General features: G+C 38.5%; 1 protein-coding gene across 4 annotated transcripts in view; it reads left to right on the top strand.

Annotated features, from left to right (window-relative positions):
* Positions 1-21,738, top strand: part of LOC124641496 (protein 4.1 homolog) — a 77,556-nt gene that overhangs the window by 37,346 nt on the left and 18,472 nt on the right. For 3 of the 4 annotated variants that reach the window (XM_047179576.1, XM_047179575.1, XM_047179574.1), the window contains exons 2-8: positions 11,261-11,423; positions 11,766-11,913; positions 12,215-12,331; positions 13,002-13,182; positions 13,727-13,879; positions 14,198-14,383; positions 14,930-15,102. In XM_047179576.1, coding sequence (XP_047035532.1) covers positions 11,283-11,423; positions 11,766-11,913; positions 12,215-12,331; positions 13,002-13,182; positions 13,727-13,879; positions 14,198-14,383; positions 14,930-15,102 — 1,099 coding nt within the window. In that variant the 5' untranslated portion in view covers positions 11,261-11,282. Of the gene's footprint in view, positions 1-11,260; positions 11,424-11,765; positions 11,914-12,214; positions 12,332-13,001; positions 13,183-13,726; positions 13,880-14,197; positions 14,384-14,929; positions 15,103-19,344; positions 19,429-21,738 lie in introns of those variants that run through there. The other variant, XM_047179578.1, reaches the window with a different exon arrangement.

Below are 21,738 nucleotides of genomic sequence, written 5' to 3'. Positions count from 1 at the left end.
GAGGTACAAATTCTGTTTATATAGCCTGAGTGAAAGGAATTGGGTCAAGTTTTTGAGCCTCCGCTGTCAATAGACCTTCAACCCTACTTAGTTTTACCTGGGCTTGTATTATGTTATGTGAACGCTATTTTGTATCCATTGAAAACAAGTAATTAAACCTATGCTGTGAGGATCATCAGAACCGAGGAACTAAGATTTAAATCTTTGATCTGATCGGAAATCTTTGCAAATTGAAATTGTACAAGTTTTTGACCATCAACTGGCAAGTGGAACATAAAATATAACAGTTCACATTCTTCAATTCGCTTCACATTTCCAAACAGCCTCTATTTTATTCTAATTCCTCGCATACTTCACTAACAACAAGTCTAATAAGTTTTTACTACACCAAGAACTAGGTCAAAACTCCATAACGATAAAACTAATTTACAATTCTCCATTAATTCATATTTCCAGTACCGGTGTTTAAAAAACTCATTTAGTCCTTCCATACTCTACTCGTAATAAACACGCGAGTGCATTGTTTAAGTAATAATCAGTGTACATTGTCATGCAAAAGAGTGTGCCCAGCGATTGCGCGCGAAAATTCTTTGTCACAAGCCCGTCATGTGTATGTAGCTTTATGAAAAGAGGGATTTGGGGAAGTGGTTCGTTTATCATAGGGGGACGATTTGGCAGTGTATGATTTATAGCGGCTGTGTGGTTTTCTATAATCGGAAGTATACGCCATTAATGGAATGACTAAAGAAAAGCTATTACCAAGACAATGAGGTAGTTTTTACATATCAATCTATATGTGGTGGGGTTTTCGTCTCCTATTCTTGCCTTTTCATGACTGTTAGTAGATCTATTGCTATAATTTATTCAGTATTTATTTTCATAATTATAATTACCCCGCTCAATGTTATTACGTTATTAATTAATAGCATACTTATTTTCGGACCTAGTGTGCAGCAGATGTCTGTAAATTGTCACCAAACACGAAGTCTAAACGGTTAGAAGTTAGTTCTGTGAAGTTTCTCACGCTCATAACAAAATCATAAGCATGTATTGTCCTGAGTACTGTGATAGTGACATCATTATTGTATGTAAGACATGAAATAACACGCACCAGTCTATTATTATTAAACTTATTAAGACCTTGACCATGTCTGACTTTAAAAGAGACATTCAAAGCGTATATAAGAAGTATTTTATAATTCTCAAATGTTCGATGTTACTTTCGTTTCGTGCCATAAAATATTCATGAGTGAAGACTACAATGAAGGACAAACAGGTGACACCGAAAACGCTATAGACTGCAGATAGACTTCTATAGAGTCTAATTATAAATAAGCAGGCAATCTGTATGCCGTGGATTTAACATTCATTATTATAATGAATGGCTACATAGAAGTGTCAACAGGACCTCTCTTGAATGCAATAATTAAAACATCATGATTTCCAATTGTGATTCTCAGAATTGATAATACTCGTGCCAGGGTTCCTATTACTGGAATGCCTGCATGTGGATGATACTCTAGCGAATATTCAATATTGTTGTGAACTGTCGCGGAAAGGTCAACCCGCCCCGTATTCATTTGATCCTGTTTACAGCCACATGGGAGGCTTTGATACGAGTTCATTTTGTTTTACATAAATTTGAGGCTTATACACATTTAATTTCGGGAGTTACGCAATGAGCTTTCTAAACAGCTTCAAATGTTTGCAACGGACTTTATTAAACTTTTCCAATCTCCCAGAAGATAAACAAAAGTAGGTCAGTACTTCGCGGAAGTCTTCCGGTGGTGCCAATATTCTTTTATTGTTGATATTGTACATGGCAGCTGAGGCGTGCCTACAAATAGTGGTAAATTGTGCCGCAGAGGGTAAACGGGCGATCCCAAACGTGAATGTCACGATTGCGAACCGCGCCCTCGTGGTTAGCCCATAACCATGGTTGCTACCGACGAAAATTGATGTATTTATATTGTAGCTTGTATTTTAGTCATTTTCCTATACTAATTTATGACAGGAGAATAGCCGATTTTCATGTATGCTGAAATTCACATTGGAATCATTATATTTATCGATGAGAAGAGACTGAGCATATCTTACTTTTTTGCGTTCATATCGAGAACAAATTGTCTCCCGTAAGAGATGTTTGGTAAATTATATTTTTCTCGTCTTCTAGTAAAAGCCTGAGACGCAAGAATAATAAATTCTTTGCAATATTAGTAGGTGCCAGCCCTGACAGTGGTTAATTAATAAATGTAGGTCGTATATGTCATTTTAAGTGAATTATTTGGGTGGAGTGGCCAAGGACGACAGCAAACTCGACGCACTCGCGATATTAAACGAAACGTTAATTGTATTACAGCATTATGTCATGTTAGTCACGGAATATGTCCGTTTGCATTATTCTCGGAACTGTCACGGACAGCGCGAAAATAGTGTCAAATTACTTTAGAAGATCAAGATCTGCGAAAAGACAGAAAAATACTACATAACAAACAATGTTCCCCAAACCTTAACTTTTCTTCGAAGCCTCTGGAAGTAAGCCCAAAAGCTTTGCAAGGATATTATGGCACCGAGACACAATAAACATACCCCCGACAGGCGCAACGTGTGTTGGCAACCTATGCTACTGTTCACAAGAACCTACGCCTTATAAATATCATGTTTAATATCCATAACGTAGTTAACCTTTGAAACTTTAAAAGTCACGTCACTTTCCAATTTCCATGAAAATTCAATTTACTCCTGTGTATAGTTTACTGCCAAAACAAGCCTACAAATAGTGTCTTTATCGTTTACAACTGTTAAGTAGTCATTCAGATGCAGTGGAGACTCGTTATGAACATTCGAAGACATGTCGATAGCTGTTGGATTTAATTTAAATAATGTACGCTGCGTTGATGATATTAAAATATTAGCAGATATGTAATGTCCGACACAGGAAAATTGTTTCGATATTGTTAAGGAACACGTTGTTTTAAATAAGGTTTCAAACAAATCAATCAACACAAGTAATAAAGAACAAACAGTTATCTCAAAGAACAGTCTACGGTTGTACAGTGCTGTTTAGCAACATTCCTAGCGCTATTCGTGATCAGTACACATTGCGTGCAGCCACATCGCTTCACGGTAATGGTGGTAAACTCCCGAAACTTTTATGGTGCCTCAAACAAAACGAACCAATAAAGTTCTGTTTTAAATTCCAACTTTGTTTCTCAGGAATCAATGATCGTGAGTTTTACGTGTTCACGGAATTCTCTGGCGCAGGGTTTGAATATATTTTGGACTTCGTGAGGGATAGGCGTCCGGAGTTAAATTATAAAAGTTTTGTTATTGTCATCGGTAATAAAAGTAAGCTATCCTTGAACCAAGATAAAAATCTCATCCCTGTGAAGACAAATAAGAATCTATAAATTATTTCTTCTTCTATCTTTGTCCTGGCTTATTGCCATAATAAGTTTCTTTTGAGGGTACTGATTGTTAGGTCATGGCTGGCGCCCCTCGACTATTAGGCCCTGATTGTCCTATTGTTGGCCAATCGTCCCCTCGTTATTAGTGACCGCTTCAGGTTTGTGACCCCAGCCAGATTTGTTTCAATAGTTTCACAAATTCTTTAACAATATCGATTCTGGATAAGAAAACAACACTGGAATGAATTCTGAAGTACATGTAACATAAACAAAACAGCTCGATAGTCGTCATATCTATCGTCAACCCCTCGTATTTGTCGACAGCTCTCAACACGTCTGCCTAGCAGTGTCAGACGCGTGAATAATGTATGCGAGACCGTCTGCTGATGTCCATCGATCCGTGAACGTGCGAACTTGCGGATTACACTTCAGTTATTTTTGGATCTATGTCTATTATTCTTAATGCATTTTCTTTGGTGAAAAGTGTTTTTTCCTCTTGCATTTATTGTCTGTTAGTTTTTAAATTTAAATTACTTACTAAGCCCAATAATGTCTTGTTATCTCCGTCTCGTCATCTTGTTAACCAGCGAACTTCGATCTTATGGCTGCTTTTACACAAATCCCCTTCATTCGTCTTATTAAATTTCCCGTTCCTGATGTCTCCCTTTTAAGCTTATTGCTCGGATATTAAATAGCCCAGAACTGAAATATAAGCTCTTTTACTAGAAATAGAACTGAGATCGTGAGATATGCTAAATGCAGCCATGAAAAGCGAATGATATTGCTTCTAACTTGGCCAGGCTGGCGCCGCCGTGTTTTTCTGTAATGCCTTCGTTTGTGGTTGTTTTCAATTTGTTCTTATGCTTGGTTATTTCCTCTTTTGGCTCAGAAATTTTAGGATGGTTGCTGTCCTCATTTGAATTCAGAAGCTAAACATGAACTATATTTAGCAAGAGATACTAAATAAGTCCTGCGTGTTGTTATGTTGAAACAAAGTTGAATGAATGAACCATTACTTCAGAGTACAATGTAGAATCGTGAGATATTGTGATTACATTCTGTTAACGATCTGATACGTCATTAACCACCTGATTTAAAGCTTCAACATTTCAAACATTTGTCGTTGCCATAAATTACTGAGAACCCCTTAGGGACCGCCATGATTTGTTTGTAAGCACATCTTTCTTGAACATTTCTGAAACTCTTGACTTCTGAACAAACGTTCAAAGCTGTCGTAAATCACGACCAGTCGTAACCGTGCGTAACCGTCGGTTATAATTTACGGCTTGGACTATACTACCAGTAAGCTGGGTCTGCTGGAAAATCATCTCAAGTGGAAAGATTTTCAAGAGTTGATATAGCAGAACTTCCAAGGATGATACAGAAAGTTTGGGGCTACTAAAATCTTACAAAACATTCTCATCATCATTCATTACCAGTAATTTAAAATTATTAGACAGAAATAGTAGTATTTTGGGCCTTAAATTATTTCAAATCAGTTTCCGCAGCATTATATTTTATTACTCATCAATAAATCAATTGAATCATACAAAGAAAATGTTGATCGAATAATATTTTTATCTACAGTTACGAGTACGTTACCATAGCGCACGTGGTGATGATTCAATGCTAGTTGTTATATAAACATATCTATTTATAGCCTTTATATAAATAATCACCGATCTGTAACTATGGCTATGTACAGAACTGTAGGGATCGATCCACCAGCAAACTTAATTGCAGGGCTCCTTTTTGCCCTTCGCGTGGAGTCAAGTTCAATTTATGAAGAGTTTGTTGAAACTACTGAGTCATCATTCCTTTTGGACATGTTTATATTTCTCTGTAAAGGAACACATGCAACAATATTAATAAATTTATTTCCAGACTGACAGGCTTATGCTCAAGTTATACTTTACTGAGGCAGATAAATAATGTCCTAACCATTCCATAGTCTAAATCAAATAGTCCCTTGAATCCTTTTTAGCTGAAGGTCCAAAAACAAAATGTTTAACATTCCTCCCAAGTTCCCGATGTCAATATAGTTGTAGACTCGAATAGGCGACGGCTGACTAAATTAACTAATAAAACAGCTAAGTGGATGACGCCATGCGGTCGTCCCGGCGCCTCTCACATCCACCCTGAGGCACGGATTACAACACTGATTTATACGTGAATGAAGTACTGGTATTATTTTATCTTTCGTAATGTCATTTTGCAGGTGAAGTAGAAATAGAATTGTTTTAGGGAACTGGACTTTGGCATGTTCTCTGATCTCCCTTTCATTTTAATTGTGGGTGTCCATTTCCAAAATCTTCTACTATTTATTAGCATTTCTGAAGACAGTTTCATTTTATGTTGTTTAGATAATGAGAAAATGTTTGATTTGCTCGCATTTCACTATTGTCTAAATTAGCCTCTTCACTTACGGCTCTAATTTTCCTCCGTCTGTGTGCCTCTTCACCGCCTACGTCAGTAGCTGTGGCAAATTAAGCTGTGTTAAATCCTACGTTGGTTGAGTGTGTAGTTCCGTTACTTTATGGAGTTGTGCTCAATACTTTATTGAATTATAAGCTTCTGAGTAAGCTCTTTGTATAAATTATACCCTTGCAATACCTTCATAGAAAATATGATGTACACTTCAGACAAAACAGGCGTAATATTAATATTTGTTATCTCCTGTTCATATCAAACGAACTTATGAATCGTTAAACATATGATTCATCGTCACGTTGACTCCTTTACGCAAATATTTAAACCAGGATCATGAAAACCAAGATAACGATGCAGCTTCATAATATTTTACGCAATAACTTGCCTGTCATAGTAAGTACAATGAATATTCGCGCGTTTTGCGAAGTAGGTCTACGCAGTGGCTCGTGAGGTCGTCGCTCTCCGCGTCTGGTTTTGGTACTTGAGTAAGTACGTTGATGTTACTATTACTATAAAGGAAGTTTTAAGTTATAATCTTGTGGTCTCGTACATTACGGTCAAGTTCGAATTAAGTGAAGATTGGGAGAAAAAAAACCCGTTCTGATCATAATTTTTGAGCAAGAGCTGTGTTCAATTCATGAGTGTTTTCTATAAGAAATCAAAGCTTGCGTTAAGCCTCCAAGAGCTACAGATTACGGGATAATAAAAACTGAACGGTTCTGCTCGGGATATTTTTAACAATATTCAATGGAGACTACATCTCAGATTCACTTAAAACTACCCCGAATTTTGCAAACTTCACCCAATTTAAGCCAGCTCGTTCAACTACAAGTTCATCTAACTACATTACCAGTGCGGTAATAGAGTCTCCCGAGCGAGACAACCAGTTACCCGCACTATTGTCACTTTAATTAGGTGAAGCGCCGTCTGGTCTAGCTAGATCTATCTAGGAAGGGTAAACGAGATCGCTGTTTAGTTTTCAATGAGATCTAGATTGCAAGCTGTGGCTTTTATTGTTCATTAGAGGGGTTTTGTTTTCTATTTAAGTCTTTCCTCGTTGATTGCTGGGGTTCGCTCTGATTAATTAGGGAGTTGGTTACTTTGTTTGCGGTCTGGACTTTTCTTGCTGGGTTACTGCATATAACATCTTTGTTGTTGTTTTAGAAGTTATAAAGGTCCTAGTATTCTGGGTTATGATCCTGTCTAATGGTTGGGTCAGAGGTGTCTTTAAAAGTAGCTTAATTTGGGTCAGTTTAAAGATGAATATGGTCTCCACACGCGAGTACTTATCACTTGTTGATTCTTACTTCTTGACCTGACCAATAAACATTCCTATCACCAAACTCTTATGTCACAATGCCTTCAACTCTTCAACAGCAATTGACCTTAACACAGAATATATTATGTAAATGTTCAACGGCCTGAGTCATTCCGTAGGGCCATTTAGAGTTCTATACTGAATTAGCATCGCCATGATGTCACACCGGCGTTGGTCAGGGTCTGTCATTGATTTATTTAAAATGATGAGTTTATTGTGCGATTGTGGGATGAAGGTCAGTGTTAGAGGCTAGTATTTGTGGATGTTTATTGTTCGATTTGAGGGTTATTTCAAGTGCATCCTTAGGAGTACCTATTTTGTTCTCTATGACTCTAGTTTTAGTAGTAAGTAGCTTGGACGCTAAAGAATCCTTATATATACGTATATCCACGAGGAATCTTAGTCCTTCCATGGTCAAAAATTAGGGCTCTTGTGCTAGGGAGTTTTCTTTTTTCCTTGCCAAGTAGTTTTCTATGACAAGGCTCGGTAATCAAGGTTGACGAAGTTTATCGTTTATTGGCTTATGCAAACTACTCATTAAATATACATAGTGCTCCATTTATCCATGCAAATTGACTGTATTTGCAATTTAAACGGTTTTTCTTATCACCCGTTCTATTCAAACTGAAGGGATCATTGAAAATATAAGTTTAAGACATAAGTATTGGACTAGCGTCATACCTACTGTACCTGCACGAGCTTATGTTGAACATTGAAAAACATAATGACCGCAAAAACCCCCATCGACATAAGTAAACAAACAATTACCACTAAACTTCTGCAAGCACAATGTTTTCAAAAAGTATTTTGAAAATAAATACGAAACCACAGCTTTTACATTCCCACATCACATGATACATCCGGAACTGAAAGTTGGAACGGCAGAGTAACACTTAATTAGCGAACTTTACAGACTTGACAGTTTTCAGCCTGCAGGCTATATCGGGAAGTTCCGGACAGGCAGACTAACTTATTTGCGTACATTGAATGTTTTTTTTCGCGACAACGGAGAGTTTGCTAGACATTTGTACAGAAAAAGGAACAAGCCTATTTTTTGTCTGCTAATGGTAGAGGAATTTCATTAAAAAGTAATTTTCCTCAATCATACCTTTCACTTGAAAACAATCAGTGACTGATTCACTTTCTAACTAAAATTGAAATACTACGAATAAATGCAACACGTACGTTATTGCAAATACGATTCATCACTGTTTACTCAATAAATCGAAGCTGTCTAATAAACTTATCGATATCCAAACCAAACAACTCGGGAAGACTACAAGTCGCATTATGATCTTAGGCTGGGAGCACAAAGTTTGATACGAAGACAGCCAAACCAAGTTGCGACTCAAATTCAAAGGTAACTCAGTGCAGTGGAAACTTGAGATGGTTAATATAATAACAGTTTCAAACTGTACTGAAACTTTCGAATCCATTACCTTTTGAATTCGCGGAATATAACGACGACATATCCCGAGTAATTTGACAAGTTTCGATAACTCCAGGCAGTAGATATGAGTTCCTGCAGAAGTCAGTGTGTTCCCAGTCTTACTGAGTCACATTTGGCGGTCTGCCAGCGTATACCATATTCCGACAAAATGTCTATTAAGCGTGTATCCGAACATTAAACAAATTACAGGGTTCTGGCTGTTAAGCCGGCGAAGTTTCTGCGAATAAAGATGTTTAGACGTCAAACGCTCGCGTTTTATGTACGGCACCATGCTTAGAATGGCACGCCAGTAATGTGCTACTTCTGTTATTAGTAAGTCGTTCGCCTTCTACAAAGAGAGGAAACTTTCCATACTTCCTTATTATTTTTACTTATTAAAACCCGTTGTATGGCAGATGTCACAGCATTGCCATCAGTCTTCAAAATGTCATTCTATGAAGCTCGAAATGGCTTCCCGTTGGATTTCCATTGTAAGACAGCGGCTACAAATTCAATTGTAAGAATTAGCTTCGCAGACGGTCGGTTATGCTAACAACGGGCCCGTAAAACACGAGTTGTGAGCCATATCCGAATAATAAACTAGACAAGACATTAAGTCTGGCATCAGGGTTTCAGAGAAAATATCTTGAAAAAAATACTACTCAGTACAAGATTTATTTACATAATGTATCATTTATGTCCATTAGTTTCGTATTCACCCCATAGAGAAGAAAAACGAAAACACATTTTTAAACATAAATTCACTAGATGACATCATGAAAGAAGAGTAATTTTTCAATTCTCAAAAATTGTCCCAAGTATTTTTTGAGTCCAATCAAGTTCTTACAGAGAAATAAATTGGAGCGCACGATTTTAAGTTGACAATAATTGTTCTCGACGCGACGGCTCGGCAATAAAGGACTGCAATCAAACTGCTTCTCAAGTAGATAATCGTTGTAGCCGGACGGACTCGCTTTAATTGTATAATAACACGCTATAATCCCGACCAGAAACACTGTATTGGAAAATGCGTGTGGAGGATACGAGAAGTAACTACAAATAAAGATATACCTCTTATTTTGACTGTAGTTTACTACACCCACTAACTTTGGCATATTCACTCCATATTGTCTGCAATTACAGTATTCACTGGGGAGTAGAAGTTTACGCATTGTATTGGTTTTTAAAGTTCTCATGTTCTTCGCTTACTTATCTCTCATGGCATGGAAATTGATGAAGTAATATAAACTTTATTTGACACATAAGCTTATATGTCTATTCAATAATTTATAGACCCTCTCAGCGTTAGTTGTTTGATAGGGCTATCAAAGGCTGTATTTAGCAGCAAATGGATAGCAGTAATTCATTTAAGTTAGCCGGCTCAGGGTTAGATAATTTGGTTATCGCTGGAGATTGGCACTCGATTAATGGCTATAGTTTCGGCTCCATTAGAGCTTAATAATATCTGAGAACCCTGGAGTAATTTTGGATATCATGCATGGAAGTCATGGCAATCAGAGTCCAAATTAAATGTGTAGCTATTCAACCTAAGATTATGGTTATAGGATTCTAGCTTCTTTTGTAGAATACTCCATAACTTACGTAACTTGGGTAAATGAATCTTGTCCTCGCAATTCTAAGCACCATGTTATGTGGGCTTGTACACAATGGGTTCCCACGCCGCCTGTCGATCCGTGCCATTGTCTCGTACACGTCTCGTGATTTACTGTACATTTGTTGCTGCAAACGAAGTAAAGATATTTCCAGTAGCTTTAAATATTACATGACCTATGCCGATAGGTAATCAATTACACTCCATAGATGTTTAAGTTAAGACGTCCAGTCGTCGTCGGTCAGTGGTCGGTCTGCAATTTTTTTCTGCGTGACTTGCTCAACACTGTCATCGAATACCATAAATTCTTATAATATCGTAACGTAGACGAAGTTACTCTATTTTGATCCAGATCGTAATTTCTACGATGCCCAGTACGTCTTGGTACTTTGTATAAAACTCGGAACTTACGACACCATAAGAGATGGTAGTATTCATGGCGTAGACCACACGCCAGATACAGTTTAATGCTACGCTATTAACTGTTTCATGGGTTTTCTAGTTAATAGCGGCTATTCGCCTGTTTATTAGCTTAGTTCCTTCACTGACTATAAACTTGAGGAATATGTTTTGGTTCTTGAGGTGGATTAACAAACGAAGCTTGGGATATCTCAGAAGATACGACTTGTTATGGACTAGATTCGTAGATTGTTGCTTTTATAATTCGTAGTATCAAGTGATGATGTTATTGACAAAGCGAATCTTAGTTTTAATTGTGTGGGTATCGTCAGTGCCAATGAAGTGACCTCCCAGTTAATTGCCCGCTTGACTCATCGATATTTAATTATTTTAAAATATTTCTGTTTTTGAGTTGTGTTGATTATTATTATTGTGTTGTTGTTTACTTCGTCTCCCGCAGTTCTGCTATTTAGTGTCATCGATATAAGATTTAGTAGGTTCGAGAACATGTATTTACGTATATGAAGAAATATATTGAGATCCGATGAAATTACTGCAGTCTCAATTCATATCATATCGTTTTATTACACCCTTTCTAAAACAGGCTCATAAACTCTAGCCTAATAAAATTTCCCTTATCTAACATTACCATGTCTTCCTTCCAGGTTGTGAAGGTCGCGCGGCAAGATGCCGGAGGGAGTGGCCAAGGAGGCCAAGGACGATGGCAAGGCGAAAGCCAAGGAGTCGCCGAGGCGCCGCCCCACGGGGAACATCGCCAGGGTCAAGGTCGAGCTGCTGGATGGCTCCACCATGGACTTGGAAGTTGATGTAAGTGTTCAGGATTGATTTGGATGTTAGCTGTAGATTGAAGGAGGTGGATTGTTGATTGTTAGCTGATGTTGATGTAAAACAGTAGCATTATTATGTAAAGACTTTAGTTTGTATAAAAAATCTTGTGAACATTTGTCATAATCATAAGACTTGGCAAAACAAACCTTCCAAAAATTTTCGAGGTGAAATGCGAATGTTGCCGTGTGCGGACGATGTTAGTCTGGCGCCATACATTATAAAAATTCTTTGGAAATGATAATATTTTAATGACATGCATTAAGTAAGCGCAAGCAGTGAGTAATTCGTTTATTAATTACTTTCCTATTGTCCACCTTCCAGAGAAAGATCAGAGGGCAAGAGCTCCTGGCGAAAGTGTGCGACAAGCTGAACCTAGTGGAGAAGGACTACTTTGGTCTGCTGTACGAAGACAGAGGCGACCCTCGAGTCTGGGTCGACCTCGAGAAACGGCTCTCTAAGATGCTCAAACGTAAGTTCATGTCCCCTACATATTTCGAAAGCCAATGTTTCCGTTTACTGCGCTTTCACGCTTAAACTATAGATCCCTGAAGACAGTTAGGTACCTGGGAACTTAAGGAGTTCAATGAGAACCTCTTAAGAAGAAGGTGTATATTGTTCCTGTTAGTTTTTGATTCGATATTTAAAATGCCAAATTATACCCTCAATCTACGTGGTCAGTTAATAATCCGTTTTAACCTAGGCATGTTATCTGTTATGTATTTCCATCAGCTATCATGCTAGGTCTTTATATTGGTAATGTCTGTTTGTAGACGAGCCGTGGTACGTGCGGTTCTCAGTGAAGTTCTACCCGCCGGAGCCGGCGCAGCTGCAGGAGGAACTCACGCGGTATCAGCTCGTGTTGGCTGTCAGGAAAGACTTGCTAGAAGGTAAGACCTGCTTGGGTTGAAGAGGTTTTCTCTTTTTACTTTAAAACTGATTGGACCTTGGATCAATGTTAGCTCTGTTGTCTTATAACTATCATTCATGTTGCCCAGGTTTTGAGTGACATTGTCGAGCGATGTTTTGTTTATACTCTGACAATGCTGTTTATACCATTTTAATAAGGGACTATTGAGACTTGGAAGTTGTCAAGCATCATCTCCTGTACGTGGTTTATCATAATATTACGAATTTGATGATTACGAGCTTTATAAACGGGGACCTTTAGGCCGCCTGACAACTAAAGCAGAGTAAGGCCTTGGTGCGAAAAAATTGAGAAATATTGCAGACCCCTAACGTGATTATTTTTGAAATCATACCACATTCCTATAGTTATCTATCACGCATTGCCATCCGGTTAGACTGGAAGCCAACTTTAACATAGTTTGGAAAAGGCTCGGGAGATGATGATATTGACGCGTTTCCAATTTGTAAAATGGTAGTGGGGTCCTTCTGAATCCTTTATGTATACCTATGGGTGTGGTTATAAAGGTCGCCGGAAGACGCTGGATGCAGGTCGCCTCCAACAGGTATCTGTGGAGATCTAAGGGGGAGGCCTATGTTTAGCAGTGGACGTCCTATGGCTGAGATCATGATGAGATGGGTGTTATGGCTCAGGTCGCCTCCCGTGCTCGACGGTGACGCACGCGCTGCTGGCGAGCTACCTGCTGCAGTCGGAGCTGGGCGACCACGAGCCGGCGCAGGCGCCGCAGCTGTGCCGCACGCTGCGCCTCGTGCCCGCCGCCGCCGCCACGCCCGACCTGGAGGAGAAGGTGCTGGAGCTGCACAAGACGCACAGGTACAGTTGTAGTCACAGAACATTGTGTGAGTCCAAGTCCTTAGGTAACAGCGGATAGCGGGGATGGGGGAGGAGCATAGAAGAAAAAGAATGAGTCTACGCTACCCCAGTGAGGCCCAGCAGCAAGGCCTGCCGGGGTAGGGGGATCGAAGAACACCGCGGCTCTGATACCAAAGATTATGTCGTGACGGAAGATTGTGTGAAGAGAAAGAGTACGCCACCCCAGCGAGGCCCAGCTGCAAGGCCTGCCGGGGCAGCGGGATAGAATGATTTACCGCGGCCCTGGTACATAAAAGACCTACGAAGGAACATGATGGGTTTTAGACAGTAAGAGTCTGACAACCTCACACTGCTAGCCCACAGCGGGAGGAGTCATTTAATGATTTCCCATAAAAAAAGGTGCCTACGCCGAATCGCAAAACACACTCGGCGACGTAAAAACAACCTTATCCAAATTGAGTAGAGACTAATTTTGCTCAACAATAAGTAGGCATACTTTAAAAAAACAATATTACCGGTTAATAATTTCACCTTGTTTCGACAGAGGTCAAACCCCAGCGGAGGCCGAACTGAACTACTTGGAGAACGCGAAGAAGCTGGCCATGTACGGAGTAGACTTGCACCCCGCTAAGGACTCGGAGAATGTGGACATCACGCTCGGTGTATGCTCTTCTGGTCTACTGGTTCATCGGGAGAAGTGAGTATACATATTGTTACTCTTACTAAAATTTCCTCCACCACCCAAAAGTAGACTGGGACAAAACGCTTAAGGCATTAAGTCTGCCATTGTACAAAATGTGCATAAAGTCTATGTATCAGATCAAGGCTGCTTGTAATTTTTGCTAGAGTATTCCTATTCTGTAAAACCTGTAAAACCAAAAGTTATAGTTATCTGTCAGATAAGTTTCTGATAGGCTTATCAGTAACTGGTGAAATGGCCATTAATTCGGTCTTTGTTGAGTTACGTTCTAACATCTCATAAACAATAATTAAATTCTGTATTATCTTCCGCCAGACTCCGTATCAACCGTTTCGCGTGGCCCAAAATCCTGAAGATCAGCTACAAACGTCACAACTTCTACGTGAAGCTGCGGCCAGGCGAGTTCGAGCAGTTCGAGTCTACTGTCGGCTTCAAGCTCGCCAACCATCGCGCTGCCAAGAAGCTGTGGAAGACTTGTGTAGAACACCATACTTTCTTCAGGTGAGGACATCAAAAGTGTGAATAGATTTTTTAGGAAAGGGAATCATAATGGAAGGTTACTATAGGATTTGTGATGATATCGTGTTGTATATATTGTTTACTCGTTTGCTTAGTTAGGTCAGTTCACATTGGTGTTTCATTTTTATATTGCAATTCCTGAGTTCGGCGTTCAAATAAGTTCACCATCCTCTGAGTCTTTTCTCAACCATGTTGGGGTTGGCTTCCAGTCAACAGACGTTGAAATGAGTTATGTAAGGGAAAACGGTTTACGTAATGTTCTTAGACGCACGTGGATGGGCACAGGATACATGTGGAGTTTGTCAGGCATGTGGCGATGCTGTTACGTACCGTTCCGCTCCACGCGTGGATCATAGACTCCGGCTGACTAAAATTCATCATGTTCCTTATGTAGTCTTCCATGTACTACATTCGCGATAACTCTTTTTGCTGACTTTCTTTAAAGAACACGTGGTTTTTATAGACGGATTGGGGGTATCACCTAAGCGTGTGCTTTTTCCTAGTGTATAACTTTATGTTTGCCTCCAGACTGATGTCCCCGGAGCCGGCGACGAAGAGCAGCCTGTTCCCGCGCCTCGGGTCCCGCTTCCGCTACTCCGGCCGCACGCACTACGAGTCCCGCGCCGCGCCGCCGGCCCGCCCGCCGCCGCACTTCGCCAGGACACTGTCCAACCGCAAGCTGTCGTCGCGTAGTATGGATGGTGAGTACACATACTAAAGCATAAATGATTCCCACCTCGGGGCTTACACCACATAAATACTGTCCAGCTAAAGGCACGCCTTCCCCCTGCCCTTTCCCCCACTTTCCAGTTATAAATGGTATTTGCGCAATATGGACAATCAGTAGCTCACTACTAATTATACAATAGTTCCACCTTCACACCAAACACAGTTTGAAAGCGCAATATAGACGATCAGTAACACACCAGCCCTCCATCCACTTTACAGTAGTAAGTGTTCTTCGCGCAGCACGGTCGTTCAGTACATACAGCTACATGATTCCGACCCCCTAGTACAGCGGTTCCCGAATTCTTTTGGCTTCGGAACCCTTTTCGTTTCACCATTTTTCGGCGGAACCTTAGCTTAAGTAAGAAGTAAACTAAAGACGTAAATACACTTAGGTACGGCTCGTGGCGTGTGGTAGCGCACCAAATGGTTATATGGTTAGAGACATATTCATTATACTCAGACGTAGCATGGCTATCTGCCACACGGGCCAGAAAACAATTTAGCTGCCCTTGACTTTGTGTATTATGTGAATAGTTTTCAGTTTGAAGACTGACAAAGTAAACGCAAAAAGAAATAGATTGGGTTTGTACAGGTGCGAGGCGAGCGAGCGCGATTTTTTTTAACTATAAGAAGAAGTTCTTAGCACCCGCTAGCATTGAAAGAAATTCAGTGGTAGCCTGTATCGCGAGCGAAGCGAGCGCGATTTTTTTTTTAGTTTAAGTACCTACATACACAAAATAAACAAAACCACTGTAAATTAATAAGGTCTCAAAAAGTACAATATCCACACAAAAAAGCAAATTATGCAAATGAATAAGAAGCAGCTAGAGTAGAAAGCGCTATTGCTTTTTCTAAACCAGAGGAATAAAAAATAAACATCAAAGGAAACCTCGACGGAAGAGCGTGAAATTTTTTCGGTGTTGGATACTTGAGCAATTAAACGAATATAAAAGCATCACACGTAACATGGAGTCGCGAGCGAAGCGAGCGCGAAATTTTCGGATTCGCGGAGGTGCAAAAATTGGAAATGTCACACTTTGATTCATGGTAAAAATAGCCACTGGCAATACTGTATGCCGTGTCAATTCACGTCCTGTCAAATGTAGGAAAACGTATAATCCTAGCGATGAAATAAGCCCAAAAAATGCGGTGATTTTTGGCCGACTCGCTACTTACTTTTGCCGATTGCCGAAGATCTGGAGGTATTAAGTTAATCTACAATTTGTAAAAAACGGAATTAAATTATCTGCTGCCGAGGCCTTCCCCGCCACTTGTCACGAAAGTACGAGAGTTACACTCCCGAGTACAGTACCCACCTACAGGCTACATGGTGCCTAAATGGAATTTTGGAATGCAATATTTAAAACAATTTAATTGAAAATGAATAATAATTTAATATTGTCAACAGTGAAACGATTTACCATATGGAAATCTTGAATTTTCCGCGGAACACCTGAGGGCCTGTCACGGAACCGCAGGGTTCCGCGGAACCCCATTTGGGAACGGCTGCCCTAGTACACTGCTACACACATTATAAATAATTTTACCCCCAAAAGGATAGGTGGAGTCGTTAAATTACCATTCTTATCCTCTCTAGTCACAGCAGAAGGATCCTATGGTGATTCCAATCCAAAAACAGTAGTCCTCTTCTAATCAGACAGAAAAAACAAACAGCTAAAAATCTTCTTTACTTTTCTCAGAACTATTATCATGTAAAATCAACAACAACATTGACTCATTTCACACATTGACACATCATTTCTCTCGCCACAAATATCATTATTATTTTAGATCCACAATCTCATTCACCTGCCAATATGAACGTTGAATTACTACGTCATCATAACACAAAATCAACTTCTGAGAAAAATCATCCGTTCTTATTTATATTTGCTTGCGACACGCGAATATTACTGCTAAGTGGTTGATAATAATTATAATTATAGATGTTACTTCACGGACGAAATGTATGAGGTTTGGTACGAGACTGAGTGATCTGTTGTTTGGTCATCGGCAGATAAAATGATGCGTTTTATTTCTATCTTAGTGACGTCGTCTTGTATGTCGGTCAATGTAAGAATACAAGAATTGTAATTTGGGTTCACTTACTTTTTGATTTTGGAATAAATCAAGCCTATTTTTACCAGTTAACAAAATTTGGAATAGGTGATAAAAGGTCCAGTTCTTGTATTGAAAGATCAACACAAAAAATAATCACTAATTTATCATCGGTCACAAAGTTACAAGAACTATTTAACTACAAAGCTAATAAATTTTATTACATGCCTCTATATTACCATTCATGGCCGAAACAATAACACATATGAACTGAAACGTCAATGTGCTTATAGAGAAATGGCCGTATATCAGTACAAATGGAACCATTCATACATACAGACATAGAAGCGACCTTGACTGTGATGGCAAATAGTTGAGTCACATTGATTGTCACCTCGCCAAATAGATGCAGCGGATGGTCTATGTGACATGTGACTATTTCTTGACTAGGATTTTGGGAGAAATTGGTAATAATCTTTAAAAAAAAATGTGTGATTTTTTTACGATAATATGCGTCTATGGTTGGGAGCTTTGGTACCAAAACACATCTGCCTATAAAAATGTACATGGCAGGTGATGCTAATTTTAGGTGTTTGATAAAACACCTGCTTGCCAATAAACATTATTTAAATAATGCTTGCATAAAAACTTTGAATATTATTCAAATAACATTAATTTTTGTGGCTTTTTTATGAAGTAATTGTAACTGTAAAAATCTTTAACAAAACTAAGGCCAATTGTCATAAAAAAAAAACAATAAAATCACTTGCCTTCTATTAAAACACTACATCTGCCGCATCTTACGGTATTTCACAATACGTTCCATTATACACAATATAATCTATTCTGGCGAACCTGATTCATACAGTATACGAATCTATTTTTACACGCCTATCTGATCAAAAAGGGGAGCACGGTGAATCAACTGCCTGTTCCCTGGAAAACAGATATTTACTGGTATTCCAATTATTCTATTTAGTCGTATCTTTTGGTCTGGTTTTCAACAGATGCTAGAGAGATGTACACTAGGTGTTTTCCGCAGATCCACTCGCGACTCGTTGAAACCACTTCCCATATCTGGATAAAAAAGCTTATGTCAATGGAATAATGTTCATCAGTTCAGTAGTTTGGGATCCAAGAAAAAAAAGGCTTCTTAATAATATTATGTGTGTTGTGTGCATGAGGCATTGAATTTGGACTATGTATGTATGTTTTGGAAAACCTGAAGTTTTAAGTCGAAACCTGCCAACCTGCTTCTAGGCAGGCATGGTGAATAATTCTCAAGTACCTATACATTTTCTTAGTGATAAGAGGCCTGTGTCCAACAGTCGGAATTAAAAGAAGCATAGGATATTAATGATTCCTAAGTAGAAATATCAATCTGCCTTATCAACAGGATCCCCTTATAATTATTCCAAAAAAAATAGTTCTTAAAAAATTTACAGATGCTTCATGTAAACTCGTCACTCACAGAAACAGACATACATATTACATACCGCTAAACAGTTTGGTTATGAACTATAATGGTTTGAGTGATGGCTGCTGGACTGAAGCCAGATATCAAACATATGGATAATTACATATAGCACTATAAGCTATCAACACCTTTTACCATAAACTTTACCGTTTGGGTCTTACCTCATCTGTAAAATTGTATCTGTGGTTATACAGAAGTGTCGAAAATAATTATTTAAAATAGTTCTTGACCAAAAGAAACACAGATCGGATCTATATCCGATTAAATTTCAAAGCAGCAACACAACTAATATACAGACATGGTAGGTACTAACACTTTACTACATAATTATATCCATACTAATATTTATCAGCTAAAAAGTTTGTATGTGTGTTTGCTTGAACTAATCTTATCTCAGGAACTACCACACCAATTTGAAAAATTCTTTCAGTGTTTAATAGTCCATTTATCTAGAAAATCTAAAACTTACTTTATATCCAGATGCTTACAGAGCAGTCCCCACGGGTTTCGAGAAAATCGCTGGCGAAAGCTAGTTATAATATAAAATGTCTTAAATCGCATACAAAAACTTCCAAAATTTTCCTTCATAGCTCTTTTTCGCATAAGCCCATTCACATGCAAGCTCATAGTATGTAGTAGTCGATATTAATACCCATTGCCGGCTCGCCCGCTTGCAAACAAACTCAGTACTCACTCGGTAACACTCGAGACAACATGGTTTTCGGAGACTGCTTCACCAATACTTGCGCGTCCGGCAAGTATAGTAAGTAGCTCCGAGAAAACATACAAATATCCGAATTTCCTTCTTGGAAAGTCGGTTAAAAATATTAAATTATACGTGATGTGGTGGTAATTTTGTTTGAAAGTTGGTTTGTTACTTAGGAAGTGGTGCTGTGATTCTTAGTGTGCCAAAAGGACCAATAGTGATTTGAGTGTTTTATTGGTCCTTTTAGTGTTCTAGTGTGTGGTTGAGTTTTATTGTGTAGTGTTGGTTGAGGATTTGCTGTTAAATTTGTTATAGTAATCACGGAGCTGTGATATTAAAATATTGTTAAACAAGTCGTTCTCTGTGGTTTCATCCGTGTCGTGTGGAAACTACTTCACGCACCCGGTTATAAAGTAGCCTTGAGCCCGCCTTCCTCGATAAATGGTCTATCTAACGTTGAAAGAATTTTTCAAATTGGTTCAGTGGTTTCTGAGATTAACGCGTAACTATCACACTCTTCAGCTGTAAAAGTATAAATTAACCGAATTTAGATATTTGATTCTCCTAACATACACATTAATTATTTCAATTTGTATGTAAATTAAAAGAAAGTATACGTCTATTTGATCACCAATTCTTAATTACTGTATTTATTCGACACGAATCAACTTTTACTGTCGCATGATTTATTTCAGTCTCGAAGATAGTAATAAAAATTGAAATCTCTATTTTCCATTCACTTGTTTTAAGAATGTTAAATCCAGTCAATTAGCCAATCCGTTGTGAATGTTCGGTATTCATGTTTGTTATTTTCAGCTGAAAATGTAGGTACCTAGCTCCTCTCAGGTGTTTAATGTAAACATTGAGATTTATTACTGGCTAGCTCTGTTTACCATTTACTTGCGAACTAGTTAAGTGCTAAAAATTCTCCTTAAAAATATTTTGTTGATCAAAACAGTGTTTCTGAGGTCATTAGGCCCAAAATTACTTTCACATTATCATTAAGTAGCTTTATATGTACTACAAAAGAGTGTATTTGTTTTGACAGCAACAATACACAATTAGTGAAAATAGGCAAATAAGGCGGTACTTTTGTCTTATTAATCACTTCTACTAAACTGTCATTACTGTCATACGTTGATTTGCTATTGTTTTAAAATTAGCGGCGTACAAGCAGTTAAAGGGTACAAAACTCAAATAATTAAACACAATATCAAGCCAAATTATTAAAATCAATCATTCATTCCCGTTCTCCAATATACCAATTGTACTACTCAACTCATTGTACTGATCAATTCGCAAGTGCCAAACAAAGCAAGGCTACTTTAGCTTCCTCGCTAAAACCCAGTCTGTCTGATAGTGAAGTCTGACCGTCTGATAACGTCATGGTCTAGAATTAGGCGCGAGTTTCATACATGTAAATAGATCGCCTGATAATTATATGATCAGATGTTTGCGGAGCGAGTTTTTAAGTCTTGAGAGCGATTTTTAGAAACCTGCATTTTAGTCAAGAGATATTTTTTTTTATATTTTATCGGTTAAGACATTAGGACATTAGGGTTTCATAGTGGCGTTCAAGAATGAAAGTATTCTCTTAGGCAGTCTAAAAAGAAAACATGAGGAGAACTTTCCATATTTTATATACTTAATTAAATCTGCTCTATGTACTTTATAATTGTAAATGTCAATTCTATGGTCTTCGGTAATTGTGTGACTTAAAATCAGGCGAGACAGTCAAACGCGTGTCGATAAAAAAGTTTCCGATTGTACTAAATCATCGTAAATGTATTCCATAATTTATAGAAGCTTTACCATCAATCACTCTACTCTACAAACCGCGTCGATCTAATGGTAAACATTGAACTACCGAAGTATTGCATCCTGAGGAAATGCAATCATGAAATAATAACAACTTGCTATGATGCAAGCTTTTAGCTTTCTGTAAGAGTAATAGCCTTGAGCTTTAGTAAATTAATGCACCTACCATGTTTTTCTCTGCATCACCCTAAGGTTGACTGGAAAGAATGCCTATGGCATTAAGTCCGCATATGTGATATTTTTTGTTGCATAAAGTTTAAATAAATAAATAAATAAATTAGGCAGGCATATACTCGGATTTCGGTACTTTCGTTTCCATTGATTTAGCTTTAATGATTTATTATGATTGGTTACCATCTTCACCTATTACCTCCACCTATTTATGTACTCAAACTACGACAACGCTTATAGGACGTAAATGACCACCGAATATAGAGGTAAACTTATGATAGAAATAGATGGTAGGCCAAGGGGGAGGCCTTTGTCCAACAGTGGGGCAGTATAGAACATCTAAATTAATTCACATCAGCTTCTATACGTTCTATAACT

The sequence above is a fragment of the Helicoverpa zea genome, chromosome 22 (genome assembly GCF_022581195.2).
Source record: "Helicoverpa zea isolate HzStark_Cry1AcR chromosome 22, ilHelZeax1.1, whole genome shotgun sequence".
NCBI lineage: Eukaryota > Metazoa > Arthropoda > Insecta > Lepidoptera > Noctuidae > Helicoverpa > Helicoverpa zea.
The sequence above is the reverse complement of the archived record's forward strand: the minus strand, read 5'-3'. Positions and strand labels throughout refer to the sequence as shown.